The 22,582-nt window shown below is 38.5% G+C and overlaps 1 protein-coding gene across 1 annotated transcript; it reads right to left on the bottom strand.

Annotated features, from left to right (window-relative positions):
- Positions 1-83: 83 nt before the first annotated feature.
- On the bottom strand, positions 84-11,550 carry EXOSC9 (exosome component 9). Its single transcript, XM_046657035.1, has 12 exons — positions 11,388-11,550; positions 11,010-11,104; positions 10,139-10,258; positions 9,919-10,021; positions 8,867-9,004; positions 7,137-7,219; positions 5,606-5,738; positions 4,465-4,553; positions 3,673-3,819; positions 2,877-3,061; positions 602-680; positions 84-231 (listed from the first exon to the last, which is right to left on the bottom strand). The coding sequence occupies exons 1-12, from the start codon at positions 11,451-11,453 to the stop codon at positions 147-149; spliced, it is 1,323 nt and encodes a 440-aa protein (XP_046512991.1). The 5' UTR covers positions 11,454-11,550; the 3' UTR covers positions 84-146.
- Between the last annotated feature and the right edge of the window lie 11,032 nt (positions 11,551-22,582).

Here is a 22,582-nt window from a genome sequence, read left to right as displayed (position 1 = left end):
GTATCCCCGTCTTTAAGCAATGTATGACTGTTGAAAAAAGGACTAGATTTTATAATGGATTTGTGAATAAAAAATACCCAAGGTTGTTAGCACTGAATAAATACCCTTTTAATAGTTATATACACAAATATACAACTATGTGAGCTTTAATTAGCAGGCCTCTTCTTTTTTCTCTTTTTCACTGGCTTTTTACTTGGTGCTTTTTCTTGTTTTGCACTGATGGTCTTTGTTCTGTGAATAAAGTAAATTAACAATTTACTAACAGTATTAGTACTAGAAGCTGATTCCACAGATGATTTACCAGACTCACACGACTTTGCTTGTTAAATTTTGGATCACCAAAACAAGGGGCCTTACTTACTTTTTCCAGTAGAATGTAACATTTGCCAACTATGAGAGTAAAATACAGTAACTTTGAAAGACATCCAGCTTTACAGAATTAGGTCCTAATATTTATAAATCTCAGGTTGAAGAAACCACATGAAGAATGAAAAAGGGACGTCTTTGTTTATAGTAGCCTAAGATGAGAATAAACCAGAAAGCAAGCCTCTGAAAGTCTTCAGTATGTATATATATTTGAAATAAACCAGAAATTTGTTACCTTATTTTCTTCGGATTCTTGTCTGGTTCTAAAATGATCATTTCTTCTTCTTCACTGTCTGAGAGTACTATAGGGGCATCTTTAAGAAAACGTTAAGAAAGCAATATAAGTAGGCTCTTGGAAAATTTCCACAAGGATTTATTTCAGCAGTTCTAAAACTCCATTTCCACAGAGAGCCCACGTTACTCTTTAGGTGGAGGCTTACAGATCTACTTGGTTCTTTCCTTTCAGAAGTAACTCCTTAGAGCTCTGAAAAGCAATGTGTACTTTATTTCCTAAAAATTCTTTAATTACAATCATCTGATACATGTCATGATAGAAAAGTTACAGAGAAAAATCTTTAAGAAGATAACACAATTTATCTTAGAATTTGCTAATGTTGGAGATCTAAATTTTTAATTCCTCTCTGTTAGAAGCAAAACTGGAAGGAAAGTACCTAGAAGCAGAATTACTGCATCAAAGACATAGACTCTAAAAGATATTTTTGCTAAGTCCCTCCAGAAATATTGTTCCAATTTACTTTCCAAGAAATGGTGTGTGAGGGAACCCATTTTCCTAGACACCCTTGCCAATACTGGTATTTAATATTGTCCAATATAGTAGTCAAAAAGTGCTATCTTATTTTTGCTTTGAATTTATTTCCTTTATTACTACCAGGGTTGGCCATAAAAGATGTTACTGGCCATTTGTATTTGAGGATTACTTTGTATCTTTTGCCTGTTTTCCTCCTGAACCTTAATGATATATATAAAAAGTGAATTGACCCTTTTCCCAGCTGGTTGTTGGTATATCAATTCTTTATATTTTGAGTTTTCAATTAGTTTTCATCCCTTGTTCATAGCTTTAGAAAGGCTTTACCTGCTCCATCCTCCCAATTATCTTAGGTTCATCTTCATTACTCAGTTGAAAATATTACTCTAAACCAGCAATTGAATGTCTATTAAACTCTGAATCTTAGAAAAATATTTCACAAATATATTAAGAGGCATATGCAAGAATGCTCACTGTAGCACTGTAATACTAACAAGATAATAATATACATTTATCAATAAGGGAATGATTAAGCCAACTAGTTACATTCAACACTAGAGAATTCTATGCAGCATTTAAAAAATGTGGCTGATCTATATGTAATAACATGGAAAACCTTCTAAAGATTCATTCACAGTCCCTGTGTTTAAGCAGCTTACATCAGTGAATATATAGTAAACAAATACACGGAACAAGGTCTGGAAGAATAATACCCGATAGAAATAAGCACTAGGAAAGTTGAATAAAGGTCCTAATCAATGGGGATTTTTTCTTTACAAAACACCCCAGTAGGCTCTCAGTAATGTTTATAGGCAATAACTTCCTTTCTTGAAGGTAGGCAAGTATGTGCATTACACACCTAAACGCTATCACCTTCACTATTTTCTCAGCCAGATTTACTAAGTGCATCCTTTAGTTCTCTGCCAGCCTAGTTCCTAACTCCATCCTTGTAAGATTTCTGTTTTTACTACATAAGAAAAAAATTCATGATTATTGTCTAGTATGGGCTAAGCACAGGGTTGGCTTTCAGAAAAGTAAAAATATCCACAGGTAAAAACAATTTCTCCAGTTCTACAGCTTTCAGAATGCAAGGAACATCTAAGACCACAGTATTCCGGGTACTTCTAGAATTTTGTATGTTCTAATACTGTTCTGTTTAATATGGTAGCCACATGGGGCTATTTAATGTTATATTAACTACAATTAAATAAGACCTAGAATTTAATTCTGCAGTCATACAAGCCACATTTCAAGTGCTCAATAGTCACATGTAGCTAGTGGCTACTATACTGGACGGAGTAGATAGAGAACATTTCTAACACTGCAAACAGTTCTATTTGGACAGCACTACTCCAATACACGTAACGGTATGGGCTTTTTAAGTCTAGAAATGATACAAAGGAAAAATAGGCAGGAATCAGGTCTTCAAGAAACTCATCCCCTTAAAACTGGCCCAGATATATATACAAAAGGAACAAAACTTTTTTAATTAAAAATTACCACTACATTTACATGCCAAAGAGTACCACTACACCAAAAAGATAAACATACTCTTTTGGGAAAGAATTGGAGTTAATATTGCAGATAGCCTCAACAGTTTAGTTGAAATTTAAATCACAAAATATTTAGCTCCTCTAAAAAAGGAACTGCTGATATAAAAATAAGATCCCTAAAATATGGCATACGTTATATATATATTCACACACACAGACATACTACATAAAAGCAATAACGTATCACCTACCTTGGCTTCCAATATTAGAGACTTCTACTCCAGTGTCCATTGTTATACTATCGAGAATGATAGCTTCATCACTGCCACCTTCATCCTCATCTTCCTTCTCAGAGTCTTCAAGATCACCCCAGGAGTTTTCTATTCCCTCTCCAATTTGAGCAGTTCCAGGAGTCCATAGCACAGGTTTAGAGACACTTAACAAGTTAAGAAAACTAAGTAACAAAAACATTGCTATTTAATGTAGTGTTGAAAAAGATGAAAATGAGACTTTTCTTCTTTTAAGACTGACTGAAGTGTGCCACAAATTCTTAGGAAAAACCTTCCTAGTTATACGATGGATGGCTGAACAATGAGGAAGGAAAATAAAATTTGTAACTTGGGTAAGATTTTATGGACACAATGGTGAGAAATACCAAGAGGCAGTGGCTCTCAGCATTTTAGTTGTAATAACAAATTTGGTGAATGGCTGAATAAGTAATTTCAAGAACAGTGTAACAGTGTATAAAGTGTGCTTGACCATGCCATTGAGATTAAAGAACAATTTTCCCAAGAAAAATGAAATGCTGTAAATTGGTTCTTAAAATAGAGAATTTTCTCATTTTTGTAGGATAGCTGAAGAGAAGGTAGATGTTACACCATTGACTTAATATGACTCATTACTATCTTGTCTTGTATCTGAAATATTTTCTCTAACAAAGTAGTGTTTCAGAAAACAAATTTCAGGATGTAGACCTGTCACAAAGCCCTAATAATGCCAAAAGTGTTATGAATCTTCTTGTTTCTGAAAAACACCCAATAAAGATACACTTCTGAAGGAGGTTCAGCTTCAGCAATGATTTCTTCTGCCTTCTCCTCTACATCGGAGGTATCAATAGGGGCCTTTTCCATTTTAAATGCTGTGATCCTTTGATTTGCTATAGACTCTGCAAAGCCAAACTTTCCACCTTCTTTCCTGTGTGGGGTTTTTGGGGGCGGGAAGGGAGTTGGGGTATGATAGGAGGGAAGACAGGAAGGAAAAAAAAGGAAACTCTTTTATCCTTTTGACAGATGAGAACTATTGGAATAGTTATTTGACTAACTTAACCTCACCAATTCATTATGCCTATCAAGAGAAATAACAGAAAGTTCCTATAATTACCATTTATTGAACCATGTGCCAGGCACATGCTAGTGCTTAAAGTATATTACTCTTTAATCCTCAAACCAGCCCTACCAGGTAGGCATGAACATCCCACATTATAGAAGATGACACTGAAGTGCTGGGTCATAGGTCTTGCTTAATGTCACACAGTAAGAAGCAGAGATGGGAATCAACTCCAGTTTGTGTGCTTTCCGTTAATTTGAGTTATTGATTTTCCTAAGAAAATGTTAATTTTTTTACAGAAAAATATGTGGCTTTTCAATACGGATTATGTTTAAATTGGAATACAATATAACAGAGTTCAATCAATTTTCAAAGAACATTAGTATATCCAACTGAAATTAATAGATAAGGAAAGATTGAGTGTGAAAATTATATGGTTACCTTAATGCAAGAAAGGTCCATAACAGAAAAATCTATAAAAGGACCATTTAGTTCTAGCAAAATTAAACTTACCTAACTTTCTGGTCATTCTCCAAAGCCTTCTGTATTAGCTCCGTAATTTCCGCTACTTTCACACCAGCGATTTTACTACATCTCAAAACCTATTTATAAAAGTGAATTCTGTTATTTAAAGACAACAAACCAAATATCATTCTCAACAAAACTAAAAACACAAGATTAGTTTTCCCACCTATATAAGCCTGACTTTTTTTTCAAATATGAAAATAATACAATGTGAACACAAATTAAGGCAAGATCTGAGAGTAGTTTTAAAATATTTGAAGGACTACCATGTTAAGGGAACAGACATAAAAACTTTTCTGACAGGGTAAAAGATAGCACTGCATACATTATATGCTCAGGGATGCACTCACTTCTCTCTGTGTGAGGGATCCACAGCACTAGTTCAAGACGTGCAGTGTCTCCTGGGAAGGTTTTATAAAGCAAAGATCCCCAAGGCCTCAGAGACCTAATGGATCAGAACCTCTGGAAATGAGGATCTGGTAGTGGTCGTGATGCTGCTAATAATGACAATGATGACGACGAGAAACTAACATTCACTGCACACTTAATATATGCTATACAGTGCAATATATCCATATCCATTTATCCTTACATTCTTCTAAAGGTCGACATTAACATTATTCCCTATCTTACAGATAAACTGGTCAGTTAGTAGAAGGCAGAACTGGAATAGCAACTAAAGCAGTTTCTCTGCTCTTAACTACCTGCACTATATATTATACGGCAATCTAGTTTCTAGAAGCCCACATGTGAATCTGCTAAGTAGCTGGATTTGAGAACTACTGCTTATAGCACCCAAATTCTAAGAGTAAAACCATCTTTTTACCTAATTTCTACTTTTTGACACTTCTTTTTTTGAGAGGGATATGAACCTCTTTCATCACAAAGAAAAACAGTGTTCCCCTATCCAGATTGGTTAGACTCTGGAGGGCGATACATGGGAGCCACGGGGAGGATGGAGGATACCTTGTAGCCACCAGGTAACAGAGCATACTGACAGTATTGAAACCAGATTCTAACACATCTTAGCATCAATCATGGAAAATATCCTTGCTGGATTTTAGTCAAAAAACAAGAAAAACCTTCTAAAACAGACCTATCTCAATGGAATATTAATCAAAGCACTGACCTGCTCTTTCAGCAGCATTATCCCACCACTGGATTGGATGGTACAGATCTCTCGATGCTTGTTCATGGCCAGCACCAGCAAGCCATCCATTACACGTTCTTCCCGTTCATTGGGATCCACCAATAAATATGTTCTGAAATGAACGTTAAATGGAGCTGAACAAATCTGAGGCTGAATGCTTGTCAGACAATTTTAAGATAATGGATTTTTTTTTTAAAATGGCATTAATAAAGTCAACACAGTAAAGATCTGAGCTTGTGAATTTGAGTCACTTTAGTGGGAAAAGAGACAAGAGAATTACTGTTTTTATGGACACAAAATGAACGCTAAGTGGATATCACTTCCTATTATAGTAAAAATCACATTAAGTTCATATTGGTTTTATTTAAATAATCTATAACCCAAACCTAATGTTATCACTCTGATTAAATGACTTGTGACTCATTAATAAAAACTTAGATAACATTAATTTGGTTACCCTTAAAGTTTTCCTAATGTCCTGTACTCTAAAGTTCTTCTAGGTTCTGCAAATGGCTCATTAAAAAAATAGTCTATTTCTGCACTGTCCAATCTTAGCCTCTAGTCACATGTGGTTATTGAGCCTTTTAAATACGGCTAGTCCAACCTGAGATGTACTATGAGTCTAAAATACTGGCTTTCAAAGACTTAGTAGAAATAAAAGAACATAAAATACCTCATGAACAATTAAGATATTGATTGCATATTAAAATTGTAGATATATTAAGTAAAATAAATCAAAATTAATTTTACCTGTTTCTTTTTACCTTTTTAATGTACCTACTGGAAAATTTTTAATTATATGTATGGTTCACACTGCATTTTTACTGGACAGCGCTGGTCGATTTTCCTCTCATGAAATTCTACACAACAATGACTAAAAGTTTTTCTCTAGTTCTTATTCATAAAATTGTTAAAATATCTTATTTATACCTCCCTTTGTTTCTAAAGGGATTTAAGGCCGAAGCTTTCATTTAAAGACACCATTACATGGACCTAAGACTCCAGGTTCTCTGTTATGGGCGGAATTAGCAGTGAGTTGTGAAGAAAGTGCAGAACTGAAATAAACTAGATTTTTCCCCATTTGTGAACCATTCCTTTCGACCTGCTCCTATAACAACACCCTCTAATGTGCTCCAAAGTGCTCTGTCTTCCAGTAATCCACAGTAATTCTCACCCCATTTTCCCAAATTAGAGCCTAGCATACAATTCTCTTAACACCTGTACATCTCTAGGAAAGATAAGACACTACAAAGTTGCGGTAAATTCATAAATTTGTAAGCATGCCATGAAAAGATAAACACACTGTGAAGTCTCTTCATTATAGAAAAGTTTGTCACTTCTATTGAGAAAGCTCTTTGCCAACTAATGCCCTTACAAAGAAAGAACAGAACTATGAGGTGCTTTAATATTAAAGGAAGGGTTTGTTCATTTGTCCATGGCACATTTGAGTAGAACAAAAACGTTCCTAATTGCATTTATAATTTCGGCCCATGACAAGGATGAGACTTACCCTTGCTGGAAGAAGGCAAAACTGACACAAATGGGCATGTGGTGGATACTCAACGGGACGGGATCACGCTCTTCAGGTGTATACTGTTTGAAAATAAATGTTTCAGTAATCACAGTCACTAAGTTAGGAACATACAAAAATCATCTTGACACAAAATATTAAAAAAATTAAGTTCCTTTACTCCTCAGTAAGCACCTAAATAACTTCTTTTATAATTACCTCTTTGACTTTGCCACTCACAGTCTGTAAAACTTTATGCACAGGTGAAAAAGCTTTATTCAGGTATACTTTACATACCATAAAATCCACTCATTTTAAGTACAGGATTCACTTTTTAGTAAATTTATAGTTGCGTAACTATCGTCACAATCCAGTTTTTTAACATTTCCATTATCCCCCCAAAATGCCCTTGAGCCTGTTTGGAGTGAGTTCTCACTCCCACTCCCAGCCCCAAGCAATCAGTGATCTACTTCTGTTTCTATAAATCTGCCTCTTCTGGGCATTGCATATAAGTAGAATCAAACAGTCGGTAGTCTTCTGTGTCTGCCTCCTTTCAACTTTATGTGTTTCATCCACTTTGTAGTATATATCAATAGTTTGGTTTTTTTTTTTTTTTACTGTTGAATAGTATTCCATTGTAAAGACACATCACATTTTGTTTGTCCATTCCCTAGCTGATCAACATTTGGATTGCTTCCGGTTTGGGGCTATTACGAATAATGCTGCTGCGAACATTCACATAAGTCTTCGAGTGAACAGAGACTTTCATTCCTCCTTAGTAGATTCCCAGGCATGGAATCCTTGGCCGTATAAGTTTACACTTAACTTTTTAAGAAATTGCCAAACTTTTCCAACATGTCTGTACCATTTTACATCACCACCAGGAATAACTCTCTACTATTTTTTAGTTGATATCTTTTTTTCGTCTACTAATTGCACTCTATTTTTTTTTCTTCCTTATACCAACTCCCTTCTCCAAAGGAAAATGTCTCTATTGTTAATAAACTTCTGTCCCTACCTCTAAGTCTTTAAAGAGCCTGCTCGAGTCTAATGCCTAAAAGCAGCATCGTGAATGACTGCTTAGAGAATTTGGCATCTGATGTTTCCTTTTGCAACTTCAGGATCAAACTACCACCACAGTGCATTTTCATTACTCTAGCATATAATTTATATAAACTGACATAGTCAGCACAAAAGAGAAAGAAAATGTAAATAGCATAAGTCAACAATTTTCAAAATGTGGTCCTCGCATCAGCAGCACCACTATCACCTGGGAACTCTGTTAGCAGTACAAATTCGTAGGGCCTACCCCCATCCTACTCTGAGAGTGGAGCCTAGCAATGTTTAAACAAGCCTTCCAGGTGTTTCTGATGGACTTTTGCCAGAAAGTAAGCACAAGTATTTGATTGTGCTAAAAATCATGTATTTTTCACATATGTGAGCCCTAAACATAAGCCAACCACTTCATCTAAATGCTCAATCCAAAGAAGTCACCTAGTTCTATTCTAGAAAACCAGGCTAGGGAATGCTTTTATTGACAGACACTTCTATACAGGATATTTAAGAGAATCCAAAGGCAATTTTGACCACATGCAGTTTCTGCTTCATGAACAAATTTTAGAACATACCTAACTGCCTTCTACAAGACTTCACTAATAACACATTGTCTGCACATCAAGGATACTCATTCACTCATAGGAAGGAGCCTGGCTCATATCACGGGAGCTTACCAGTGTTACTTCATCTCCTTGGACGGAGACATCAGGTCTTCGGAAGTGACACAAGGCTACAATTGCAGCAATGCTGGCAGCATCAATAATATTTCCATCATGATTTAATAAATGTAGGTCCACACGTATTTGCCAAACCTAGTTGTGAATTTAAAACAAAAATGAAACCTAACTGATCACAACCAGTGGCTATTTATAAGGAAAAGTAACACTGTGTGCAAATTTTTCTCTTGCTGTTAAAACATGCAGTTACTCCTATTGTAAAAACAAAAATATATTTAGCAAAATGTTAAGCAAGACCAACATCTGAAATACCAATAGTTCAGCGTTCTATGAGTCATTTGACAACAAAATATATACTCTAAATAAACAGAACCACTCTACATTTAATACTAAGATTTCCCTAACCCCAAGCCTAATCATATTTTTATTGTGTCTTCTAACTTAAAAACCTCAAACTCTTAGGTCTACTTGACAATATTTATGCTCACCTTACAAGTAATGCGAATACGAGGTTTCATATTCAAGTATGGAATGTGGAAAGGCTAAGTAAGTGGCTTCTCTGGAGTCAAAAAGATGGTTAAATACCTTAATCAAGAATAAAGTTCTAATATCATCGTGTAGCACAATTTACTGAGAGTGAGATTTCCCATTCAGCCTACCACTGACTCAGTGTGTGGCCCTGTATAAGTCACTATCCAAACGGATTTAATCTGTTCTTCAGTTCTTTATCCATAAAAAAGGAAAACATTACCTGCTTCTATCAACTCACTTAAATAATATAAGAAAATAAATGAGAATATATGAAAAACTACAAATGCTTCGAATAAGACATTTTACACAAATCCAAGTTGCTATTTTCACCAATTTTTTTTGTTCCTACAGAGAGAGATAACACCAAGTTTTATGGGTAGCACTGAGAAACATTTGAAGTGAAGGGGGCCAGCATAAAACTGAATTAACTGAAGCTCTGAGAAGGAAATCAGATACAGAGGGATCCATGAATCAACAATGCTCATCCTAAGATTAAGAATTTTGGGCATGTTCCCCACCTTTTCACCAGCAACAACACAGAGCGATTCAGTGTCTATACACTTCGAATTTCTTAGACATCTTTCCAAGAGTCGATTCAACTTCACCAAGAGATCTGACTGCCTACGAAAATAGGAATGGGCTAACGTCATGAAGTATAACACCAGGCATTAAAACAATAGCTCACTGCTGTTAGGTTCTCCTCTAGCTAAAGCGGCTTAAGAAAAAAGACTTAAATACCTGCCAGGTTCAAAAGCTGGGGCAGCCATCTGAGAGAGTTCAAGGTTAAAAAAAAGAATACCTTCTGTTGCCCTATTGAGTTTTGGAGACACAAGTTCACAGGAAACCTGCCCAAGAACTCTGTAAAGATAAAGTACAAATCTGTTAACTAAATGTAATTCCCTTCCAATTAAAAAAAGAAGAAAACCAAAACAGCTAACAACTAAGTTCCAGTCTCACTCTGAGTAATAACACACTGCACACCATATATCATTAGAAGTGGAAATTACATGTATAGCAGTAGTAGAATATATACAGAAATAAAACACATATTGGCATACCCAAAGAGATGACTGGGAAAAAATATCTCTTATTACAATATTGACTATTTCCCAGACTTTAAAAAAAAAAAATCAATGACCTTCTCTTTTCTAAAACAAATATTTACTGATACAAGAAGGCACAAAAACTTGAGATTTCTTAAGTTTTCACACGGCATGGTTCACTAACATTATCTGACCAATATCCTCACAACTTCCAAATGAATATTAAAAACCTAAATCTCATGTCACCCAGGAAAAAGAGGAAAGTAGGACCTACTTAATGAGAAGTGCTGGAAACAAATTCAGTGCAGTCACTGCTGGCTGTATATACGATTTATAGAGATCGGAAAGAACTATGTAACACTCATGTGACAAAACATATTTACAACGAAAACCTTAAAGTGTGACTATAAAACACAAAAATCTTACAGTAAAGAAAATATGCTTATTTTTGGCAGCTAAACAAAGTACTGCTCAGATTTTCTGGGTGCTTTGTAAACAACTGAGTCAATAAGGTTCTTTTAAACGTCTCCCTATTGAGCGTATATCTAATTTGAATCCTTTGTTACCTTGTTTTCCCAAGTTCCACAACACAGCACCCATAATCTGTTCCAAACGAAATCTTGATGTTCCTATAATCATAGGTTTGTCTGCCATCCAGCCGCTGTAAGCACAATGTTCATTCGTTTATTTCTTTAACAAATATTTACTGAGTAGCTACTTTGTACCCTGGGCTAAACACCCTGAGAAACGTGGGATCCGAACGACCCCCATAGGAAGGAAGAAACCAGGTGCCCGGGCGCTGACAGTCGCTGGGGTGACTCGAGCCTGGAAACAACCCTCTGGAGCCATAGCCCGTCCTCCAGGGGCTCCCGGGCCTGCGCGGGCCAGGTCTGCGCGTCCAAGCCGGAAGGCTGCGGGCGGCGCGCGACCCGGGGGCCGTTTACCTTCTTCTCTTCGATGGCGCGGAGTAGGAAGCGGCGCTCGCAGTTTGAAAGTGGTGTCTCCTTCATGCTGTCGGGTCAGGGGACCCACGGGGACCGGAATCCGTGAAGAAAAGGGGCCCGGAGCCTCTTCACGCGCGCCGTGCTTGCTCGGCGGCGCAGGAGATTTACGTCATCAAAGGGCGGCGGCTGACGTGAGAAAGCAAAGGCTGGGGGGCCGTCGCTAGAGCGCAGGCTCAAAGCGAAGTTGGAGCGGGTGGGGATGGCTGGGAGAAGCTAAGGAGCTTCGAGGGGGCAAGTTTCCGAACGGAAAGGACTATTTCTTTTATCGTAAAGAGTAGGAGAAAAAGGACTCCAAAGTAACCATCAGTGATAGAAATTAATATCTCACAGTCCACCCTTTCCGCACTCCTGGCAGGGTAGGCTAGACAGGTGTTACTGCTTTTTGCAGATGTGGGTGTTGAGATTTGGCCGCGAGAAAGCTGCAGAGGTAGAATTTGGGGTAGATTCAATGGAGAAACCCCGGAATGAATGGGCTTAAGTAGAGAGGAGAGGGCAGAAGAAAGTTGAGACGGTGAGCTGGGCTATTACTGGCTGTCGGTGAAACCTGGTAGACCTGAGAAGTTGACAAGAATTGAGAATATTCCCACTTTGTAACTAATGATATAACAACCATTGGCTGAAACGAGATTCACTGTTTATATCTTGCAAGCTCTCCATTTTATTTTAAGGGGATAGACTTATTTTTGTGGACGTGGAGGAACCTTAGTGTGTCCGTGCTGCGAACCACTGGGCTTTTACGGAGAGGGAGTATCAAGTAATAAAAGCGGGAACTCCAAACTACCCAGGTTCAAATTCTGACTCTGCCTTTGCCTGTTTCTGTGACCTTGGCCAAGTTAGCCTATATGCGTCATTTTGTTCATCTGCAAAACAGGAGTGATAAACCTATTTTATGAGGCTAAAAACTAGTTAATACATGTAAAATGCTCAGAACAGTGCCTGTCATGGAGTAAGCACTCTTCAAGTATTTGCATATTATTATTTTGCTTCCATCTGTTTTAGAACTGATAGGCACTGTAACTCCTGCACAGGCTGCATTCCGCTTCTTTTGTCTGTTCTCACGGGTTTTTTTTTTCTATCAGTGATACATTGTAGTTTCAATTTGTACCACTTGCAATCCATGTACTTCGCTTATATTATTTGTGAGGGCCTCCTGTGTCCCAAGAATAATTCAAGTGCTGGAGAAAGGAGGGGCTGAGGCAGTGAGGGGGACGACAACGACGACAAGGAATTTTTATTCTCTTTGGAAGAGACAAACAATAAAAACCTACACAAATAAAAATGTCACACACAGTGCTATCTGCGAATGGGAATGTGATTTTAATAGGAGTGGTTGCAGGAAGAGGTCACTTTGTGGTTGTAACATTTGAGTTAAGGAAATCCTTAGTGATGACACGGAGCAGCCCATATCACCTGGAGGAAAGCAAAACTGTTTCAAGCAGAAGGAGCAACGTGAGCTAAGACTGAGATAGGATGAGCTGAACATGGTCTGGAGACAGGAATTGTGAAGAAGGAGGAGGGTGGACAAATTATATCCATATGCTCATACAGTTGATGGATTTTCAAAATAGGCAAGGGGATTACAGGGTCCAGGCCATGTAAGTTCTTTAACAACAGGAGTTCATGTTTCTAATAGAGTTTCACAACAGAACTCCTGGTTAATTTCACAATTTAAATCCTTGGGTTCTTTTAGTGGGCATTTAGTAATTTTATTTCACAGCCTTGTTTTCACTAAGAAACTTTGAAACCTCCAAGGGAGCTTTGTTTTATGCTTTCAGGGGCAAAAAAAGTTTTTGAAGTTTGAGAAGAGATTCATATAATGTACATTATGCTCTTATAAAAGAATCATTTTGAGTTAGTATATTAACCTGGACGATCTGTCTAAATAGAACCTGGTTTTCAAAAAAATATTTGAGTATACATCTTCTGTCCTCTTTATTGGACATCTATTGCTTTGTCTGACCAGCACTCTTTTGTTTCTTAGAGAAATGCCCTTTCCTGACCCCATGTGATTCTAGTGTTAATAGCAGGCATGGATGTGACCAGGTCCTGCTAATCATGGAACCCTAACCCTCTGTCTTCCTTGACTGTTCAGCCAGGCAGGGCCAGAGTTTACCCATCAGTCTTGACGTGTGAACTTTGGGAAAGCGTAGGTCTTTCCTTCTCTAGGATTATAAACTATAAGGACCGCGCAAGTCTGGAGCTGTCAGGGGCCACCTTGCCACCACATGGAGAGAAGCTGTTTGAAGATGAAATCAGACAAAGGCCAGCAGAACTGAGAAATAAGAGAGGGAAGTGGAGCTCTTATGTAGAAATAGTTTGCACCAGTTCTTGGAGTTTCCAGTTGGTAAGCCAATGCATTTGAATTGGTCTTTTGTTAAGTGACTAAAAGAATCTTGACTAAATGCAATTCTGCTAGACTGTAAAGACCCATGTCTTATTAACCTTTATAGCACCCACTGAGATTGTAGCGTACCTTTGAATAAATGCATGCATGGCCTATTACGGCACGCCTGGTGAAAGAAATTAATGGGTGGGTGAATAAATGAACAAATGGAAGCTTATATTTTATTTACTGTGTAATATGTCTGCTGTACAATTTGTCTACATAAAAACTGATTTTCCAGAAATTATCCTGGAAAGAAATAATGCAAAATGTTAAGATGGTTATATTTGGGTGATGGGATTTTGGCAAAATTTTTTTCTTTTTCTTTATGAATATACCTAATCTTCTGTAAGGCACATGAATAGCTTTTATCATCAGAAAAAGTAAAACAAAAACAAAAACAAAAACTAATTCAAATCGACATTTGCACCCCTTTGTTCATTGCAGCATTATTCACAATAGCCAACACTTGGAAACAACCTATGTGCCCATCAATGGATGAATGGATAGAGACATGGTATACACAATGGAATACTATTCAGCCATAAAAAGATGAAATCTTGCCATTTCAACATCACAGATGGACCTTAAAGGTATTATCATAAGTGCAATAAGTGAGATTTCACTCAGAAGTAGAAGATGAAAACAATAGTGACAACAAACAAACACACAGATGTAGAGATTAGATTGGTGGTTACCAGAGAGGAAGAGGAGAGTGGGGAGGGCGAAAGGAGTAAAAGGGCACATGTGGACAGTGATGGATGGCAATTAGTCTTTGGGTGGTGAACATGACGTAGTCTACACAGAAATCAAAATATAATGATGTACAACTGAAATTTATATAATGTTGTAAACCAAAGTTACCTCAAATACATAAATAAATAGTTGTGTTTTCCTTTTCTTATTTTGACACATTTAACTTTTTTTATTTAAAGGAATTTTGGCTTTCAACTACATTTTAACAAAGGAATTTGTTTTGTTGCTTCTGAAGACTCAACCTGGAAACCACATAGTTAATATGCGAAAAGATTTTAGGCATTGACAACTGTTATAGTCTGAATGTGTGTGTCTCCCCAAATTCATGTGTTGAAATCCTAAACCCACAAAGGTGATGGTGTTAGAAGGTGGGGCCTTTGGGAGGTGATTAGGTCATGAGAGTGGAGCCCTCGTGAATGGGATTAGTGCTCTTATGAAAGAGACCCCACAGAGCTCCCTGGCCCCTTCCACCATATGAGGATACCACAAGAAGTCTGCGACCCAGAGGGAAGCCCTCACCGAACCATGCTGGCACCCCAATCTCGGGCTTTCAGTCTCCAGAACTGTGAGGAATAAATTGATATTGTTTATGAGCTACCCAGTCTGTGTTATTTTGGTTATAGCAGCCCAAGTGGACTAAGAGAAGAATGAACACTAGTAAGTCAGATAGAGTGTATATTTCCCTTCCATGTTTTTTCTTCATATTATAAATAACCCTAGATTATCAGGTTCATCTCTAGTTTCTCCTGAATGGTTAAAAGGGCTTCCCCTTTCATTCTTGTCATCTGCTATGCCCAGGAGTCTATATAATGATCTCTCATACTATTATTAAGTTTTTCCTCTGTGTTTAAAGGAATAAAAAATTATCAGTCTTCAACTTATCATAAATACAACAAAATGAGATGGGAAGAGAATCAGGGGACGTTTTGATTTTCACTGCATTCAGGATGTTGTTACGCGTGGGTAATCCTAGACACAAAGAAAATTAGGCACATTGCTCTATCTCAGGCACATGACTGAAGTCCTTTGATCTAATCTCATCTTTAAAAAGAAAATGTCTAAACAATAAATATGATCCAGAAAAGTTCTGTGCTAATGAGATTTCTACAAATAAAATAGCTTAAATAGAATTAGAAATAATAATAAAAGTAGAATTTGTTATTGTGGGTTAAACTCATAACTTAAATAACTATTATGGGGTTTGTGGTAGGCAGAATAATGCCCCCTCCCCCAAGATGTCCTTGTCCCAATCCTAGGAACCTGTAAATATGTTACCTTGTATGGCAAAAGTTATTTTGCAGATGTGATTAAATTAAGGATTTTGAGATGGGGAGATTATCCAGGTGGGCCCAATGTGATCCCAAAGGTGCTTATAATAGAGAGGCAGTAGAGTTATATTTGGAGGGAGGGAGGGAGAAGAGAGGGAGAGAAGAAAGGAAGGAGGGAAAGAGGGAAGGAGGGAGGGAGACAACCAAAGCAGAGGTCAGAGAGGAGAAAAGATGCTATGCTGCTGGCTTTGAAAGCAGAGGAAGGGGCCATGAGCCAAGGAATGTAGGCAGCCTCTAGAAGCTGGAAAAGGCAAGGAAGCGGATTCTTTCTTAGAGCCTCCAAAAGGAACGTAGCCTTGGTGACACATTTTAGACTTCTGACCTCCAGAACTGTAAGATAATAAATTTGTGTTGCTTTGAGGCATTAAGTTTGTGGCAATTTGTTATAGCAGCAATAGGAAACTAAGACAGATTGCCAGATCAAATACAGAATGCTAAGTTACAACTGAATGTCAGATAAACAACAAATAATTTTTTTATTGTAAGTATGTCCAGTTTGTCCCAAATTTTGCATGGGACATACTTATACTGAAAAATTATCTATGTGAAATTTAAATGTAACTGGGCATCCTGTATTTTTTTTTTTTTTACTAAATCTGGCAACACTAAACTATTATAATGTGCCTTATATATTTACTTATGTATGAATTTCTACCTCTGGTTTTATATGTCATTTTCTTTTTTTTTTTTTAAAGATTGGCACCTGAGCTAACAACCGTTGCCAATCTTTTTTTTTTTTTCTGCTTTTTTCTCCCTGAATCCCCCCAGTATATAGTTGTATATTTTAGTTTTGGGTCCTTCTAGTTGTGGCATGTGGGACGCCGCCTCAGCATGGCATGACGAGCGGTGCCATATCTGCGCCAAGGAGCTGAATCAGCGAAACCCTGGGCTACCAAAGCGGAGCTTGGGAACTTAACCACTCGGCCATGGGGCCAGCCCCAATATATACCATTTTCTTAAAGGAAAATGCCTGTGTTCATCATAAATTATATTGTTGTGGGATGTTATAATATTCGTAAGGTGATTTTTTTTTTTTGAGGAAGATTAGCCCTGAGCTAACTACTGCCAGTCCTCCTCTTTTTGCTGAGGAAGACTGGCCCTGAGCTAACATCCGTGCCCATCTTCCTCTACTTTATATGTGGGACGCCTACCACAGCATGGTGTGCCAAGCGGTGCCATATCCGCACCTGGGACCCGAACCTGCGAACCCCGGGCTGCCGAGAAGCGGAACGTGCGCACTTAACTGCTGCACCACTGGGCTGGCCCCCATAAAGTGATTTTTCACCTGAAAATTCCTCATTGTAGTATGAGAATAGGTAGGTGAACATACTGAGTGGCAATGGCTCTTTTCTGTGTTAGTAGGAACTTCCTCTCTGGCACTAAAGGGGAAGTCTACAGATAACATCTTATAATTGTAAAGCTGTGTGGGATCTGAAAGATCATCTAGTACAGGGCTTGCAAAGTCAAGTGACTTCAGGGTCCAGGCAGATTACATATGAGTGAAGCTGCTCAGTTATAGGACTATAGGAAGTAATGGGGACCGTGGTGACCCCCACAGCACATGCCCTATCTAAAAGGATCCAAAATATTGTTAAAACTCACTGACAGCAAAACAAAATATAGGCTGCTATTTTGCATAGGCCCTTCTCATAGTCTCCATACCTCAAAACGCCCAAAAGAACTCTGATTCTAAGTAGACAGTGTGCTAGCCAAGCAAATGCAGCCTTTTGAGAAGTTCCTTAGTCCCTTTCATCTAGATTGCTGGTCCCAAACTCCTTTATAAATTCCAAAATGTCTACTGAGCCGACTTCATCTTGAAAAACCATCAAAATGCTTGCAATTTTTAAATGTGATCCGCTAACCAGCAGCATCAGCATCAGCATCATCAGGGTATCAGTTGATGCAAATTCTCAGGTCCTACCCCAGACTTACTGAATCAGAAACTCTTCAGAAAGTGCCCTGAAATCTGTGTTTTAACAGCCCCTTCAGGTGATTCTTACACAGACCAAAGTTACAGAAGCCCCAGTCTGAATTTCTCGGAGAAAGAGATACTCGTGTTCTTCTTCATAGCTTTGGGATTCCCAGCCTATTTTGTGCAAAATGTGCTTGCAGGTGTCATCCACTTCCCCTTCCCCAGGGGACACTGCTAACTGAGGGCTTACAGATTTCTGGAGTGAAGTGGAGGCAGAATAAAAGTTATGAAGCTCCTACTATGTACTGGGCAGTGCAATAGGTGCCAGCAAAGTCGGGCTTCCATACAATGATTTCCAATTTGCTCTTCACTTATTTTGCGGAAGGAAAGCTTTCAGTTACAATCTAAACCTGAGCTATATTTTAACAGCATTTTTTTTAATTACTAGACATTTTTAAGAGCACAGCTAAACTGAATGGAAAATACAGAGTTCCCAGATACCCCTCCCCCATACATGCAGCTGCCCCTACCATCAATATCTCCCATCTATGTGCTGCATTTGTTACAATTGATGAACCAACACTGACACATCATTATCACCCAAAGTTCATACTGTACCTTAGGGTTTACTCTTGTATTGTACATTCTATGGATTTTGACAAATGTATGATGACATGTATTCACTATTACTGTATCATGCAAAATAGTTTCACTGCCCTAAAAAATCACCTGTACTCCACCTGTTCAGCCCTCCCTCTCCCCACCCGCTGGCAACCACTGATCTTTTTACTGCCGCTACAGTTTTGCCTTTTCTAGAATGTCATATAGCTGGAATTGAACAGTATGTAGCCTTTTCAGAATGGCTTCTTTCACTTAGCAATATGCATTTAAGGTTCTTCCGTGTCTTTTTGTGGCCTGATAACTCATTGCTTTTTATCACTGAATAACCCATTGTATGGATGTACCACAATTTGTCTATCTATTCACCTATTGAAGGACATCTGGGTTGCCTCTAAGTTTTGGCAATTATGAATAAAGCTGCTATAAACATTTATATGCAGGCTTTTGTGTGGACATAAGCTTTCAGTTCATTTGGCTAAGTACCAAGGAGCACGACTGCTGGATCATACGGTAAGAGCATCTTCAGGTTTGTAAGAAACCTGCCAGACTGTCTTCCAAAGTGACTGTGCCATTTTGCATTCCCACCAACAATGAATGAGAGTTCTTGTTGCTCCGCATCTGCACCACCATTTGATGTCAGTGTTTTGGATTCTGACCATTATAAAGGTGTATAGTGGTATCTAATTATTATTTTACTTTGCAGTTCCTTAATGACATATAATGTTGAACATATGTTGAGAAAATACATATGCTTATGTGCCATCTGTAAATCTTTGGTGAGGTCTCTGTTCAGATACTTTGCCTATTTTTTTAGTTGAGTTTTACATTTTCCTATTGTTGAGTTTTAAGAGTTCTTTGTAGGGGCCGGCCCTGTGGGGTAGTGGTTAAAATTCAGCACGCCCCACTTCAGTGGCCCGGGTTTGTGGGTTTGGATCCCAGGCGTAGACCTACTCCACTTGTCAGCCATGCTGTGGCAGCAACCCACATATAAAGTAGAGGAAGAGTGGCAACAGATGCTAGCTCAGGGCTAATCTTCCTCAGAAAAAAAGGAAGAAGAGTTCTTTGTATATTTTGGATAATATTCCTTTATCAGCTATGTCTTTTGCAATATTTTCTCTCAGTCTGTGGCTTGCCTTCTCTTTCTATTGACAACGTCTCTGACAGAGCAGAAGTTTTTAATTCTAGTGAAGTCCAGCTTATCAATTTTTCTTTCATGGATGTGTCTTTGATGTTATATCTAAAAATCATCTCCAAACCCAAGGTCATGTAGATGCTCTCCTATGTTCTTGCATGTTGTCTATTTTTTCCATTAGAACCCTTAGTATATTAATTATAGTTATTTTAAATTCCTAGTCTTATCATTCCAACATCCTTCTCATATCTGAGACTGGTTCTGATGTTTGCTCTATCTCTTCAAACTGTATTTTTTGTCTTTTAGTATACCTTGTAATTTTTTTTGAAAACCAGGCATCATGTACAGAATAAAAGGAACTGTGGTACGTAGTGATGCGTTGGTAAGGTGTGGGGGAGGGGAAGCACTCTATAGTCCTATGATTTGGTCTCAGTCTTTTAGTGAGTCTGGGCCACTGGGCTGTGACCTTTCAAGTGGTTCTCAGTCTCCGACCCCACCCTCCTTCAGTGAGACAGGAAGGCTAGGAGGGGACGGAAGTAGGTCTTTCTCTTCCCCCAGGTCAGTTAGGCTCTGGTAAAACTGAAGTCTGTTGGGCTCTGGTGAAGTAGCTTCTCTTAAGCATGGGTCTTGTTAAGAAGAACAGAGTGTTCTGGCTCTATATCAAAATGGCTACTTTTCCTTGCCTCTTGCCAGAAGCATGAGGAAATTTTTTTTTCTCCAGTCTTCATTGTGAGAGCCTGGTAGCGCTTCTGGAGGTAAAACTCACAGAAGTGTGAGACCTACCCTGTGAGTGGCCCCCCAACTGGAGTTTTTAGCCCTTAGACTTTCTACACTGAACTCCAGCAATTAGTCCATCATCACAGCCTAGGGTTCCGACCACAGACTGCTTCCTGTAGAGGTTTCCGTGTATGAGTTTCTGCTGTGTTAAATTGTGGTTTCCTGTATCCCCGTCTGCCTCTTCAAATTTTGTGACAATTGTTTGTCCTGTGACCTCACTTCTGTTGTGGCTCTAAGAAAAGTTGTTTATTTTTAGTTTGTTCAGCTTTTTTCTGATTGTGTGGACAGGAGTGACCATTTCCAAGCTGACCATGTGCTGGACCAGAAACTGGAAGTTGCATGAAGTAAAACCTTAAACAGATTCTTTATTTAACAAGCATGCATGTAACATTTACTTTGTGCCAGACCCTGATTTAAGCACTTATAAATATTAATCCTAATAAGGTAGGTAAAATGATTGTCTCTCTTTTAAGATGGCAAAACCCAAGGCACAGGGTAATTAAGTACTTTGCCCAGGGTCACACAGGAAATCACAGAACCAGGATTCACACCCAGGCAGTCTCTCAAAGCACTGTATACGTAACTACTACACTGTGCTGCTTCCTGTAAATGGGAATCCATTTCTATGCCAATTATATGATCTTCACCTTAACACTGAACCAGTTTATTTTCTTTCTCTGTGACGATCTTGACTTTCCTCACTTGATTACTTTGCCATTGACATCTATACAGAGAAGACAGTTGCTGCTTTAGATGATCCAAACTCAATTTCTTATGCTCAGACTTCACACACAGTTAGAAGTACAGCCATGAAGTAGGGCTCATTAATGCAAAGAGACATGACAAGATCTGACTGTAGTCTCAGAGCTTACATGCAGGCAAGAGTGAGATTGGCATCGAGCTTTTATTAACAAGCAATAGGAGAAGTTGTACGTGCAAAAGTGATACTGGTGCTCGATTGAGAGACTCTTACAGAATATGTCATTTGTACAGAATATGTCATTTGTAGCCACTCTCCTTTAGCCCCAAAGCCCAGGGATGCTGCACCTATACCATTGATCAACTCTTTATTCAAATTTATGATTTAAGAGGAAAAGTTTCTACTTTATTGCTTGATTTCACCCTGATTTCCTCTTCCTAAAGTTCCCTAGGAAGGAAGGCTTAGGTTCTTTCAGAAGCAGCAGCTTCAGCAGAAGTGAGAGAACACCAGATGATGCTGACTGTCTAGTGAGGTAACAGTGGGCAGCCATGGCCAGAAGGTGGTACCGTGTGTGCACCTCTCTTTGACAAGCAATGTAGAATTATTTTGAAATAGTACTTCAGTGGTAGGCAGCCTCTAAGACAGCCCGCAATGATCCCCACCTCCTGGTATTCAGGGTCGAATCTGCTTTCTTTGAGTGACTTTCCTCTAACCAATAGAATACCTCAACACTGAGATGACACTTCTGTGACTAGATTATAAGGGAGTATAACTTCCATCTTGCTAGCAGATTCTCTGCCTTGTTGACTTTGATGAAGGAAGTTTCTATGTTGGGGGGTCCATATGGCAAGGAAGTAAGGGTGTCCTCCAGCCAACAAATTGTGGATTGAGGCCCACAATCCACAGCCCAAATGGGATTGAATGCTGCCAACAATCATATAAGTAAGCTTGGAAACAGATTCTCCCCCAAGTTGAGCTTTCGGATGAGACTCCAGCCCTGGCTGACATCTGGATTGCAGCCTTAAGAGAGACCCTTAAGCAGACCTAACTGAGCTGTGCCTGGATTCCTGACTCACAGAAACTGTGACATACTAAATGTATCTTGTTTAAGCTGCTAAGAAGCAACAGAGAGCTAATGCAGTTTCTAGCACAAACTCTTTTCAGGTAACCATTACTTTCAGATTTCATATTTCGCCGGGGTATTCTCACCATGTTGACAGTGCAAAGAAAAATCTCCATTTGATATTTTTTGCAACTTCTGAGTTCATCAAAATGCTGCTAAAACATTTTGTGAAGAAATTTGTAGCACATAAAATGCTAGATCTGTATCACTGAAGTGTGGTTTCTTTAGTGACTAGGGTGACTAGGAAATTTTTTAAATGATATCTAAGAGGTTGTCTGAAAGGAAAGCATAGCTTGTATCTCAAGAATCTTGCTGTAGTTAGGTACTACTGGATGAGACCTGTAATTTCTACCTCTGGCAATGTGAAATGCAGGGGAACATGACTTATATTGTGTGAATGGCA

This window comes from Equus quagga, chromosome 3 (genome assembly GCF_021613505.1).
Source record: "Equus quagga isolate Etosha38 chromosome 3, UCLA_HA_Equagga_1.0, whole genome shotgun sequence".
Classification (NCBI taxonomy): Eukaryota; Metazoa; Chordata; class Mammalia; order Perissodactyla; family Equidae; genus Equus; species Equus quagga.
Note: the sequence above shows the minus strand (reverse complement) of the source record. Positions and strands in the feature narration are given on the sequence as shown.

What these genes read in the sequence shown, in the direction of transcription:
- EXOSC9 (XM_046657035.1), bottom strand. Translation starts at nt 11,453, where the DNA reads ATGAAGGAGACACCACTTTCAAACTGCGAGCGCCGCTTCCTACTCCGC. An exon ending in GAGAATGACCAGAAAGTTAG is followed by an intron (nt 3,820 to 4,464) that starts GTAAGTTTAATT and finishes AACCCCACACAG; the next exon opens with GAAAGAAGGTGGAAAGTTTG. An exon ending in CTCTAATATTGGAAGCCAAG is followed by an intron (nt 681 to 2,876) that starts GTAGGTGATACG and finishes GTTTTCTTAAAG; the next exon opens with ATGCCCCTATAGTACTCTCA.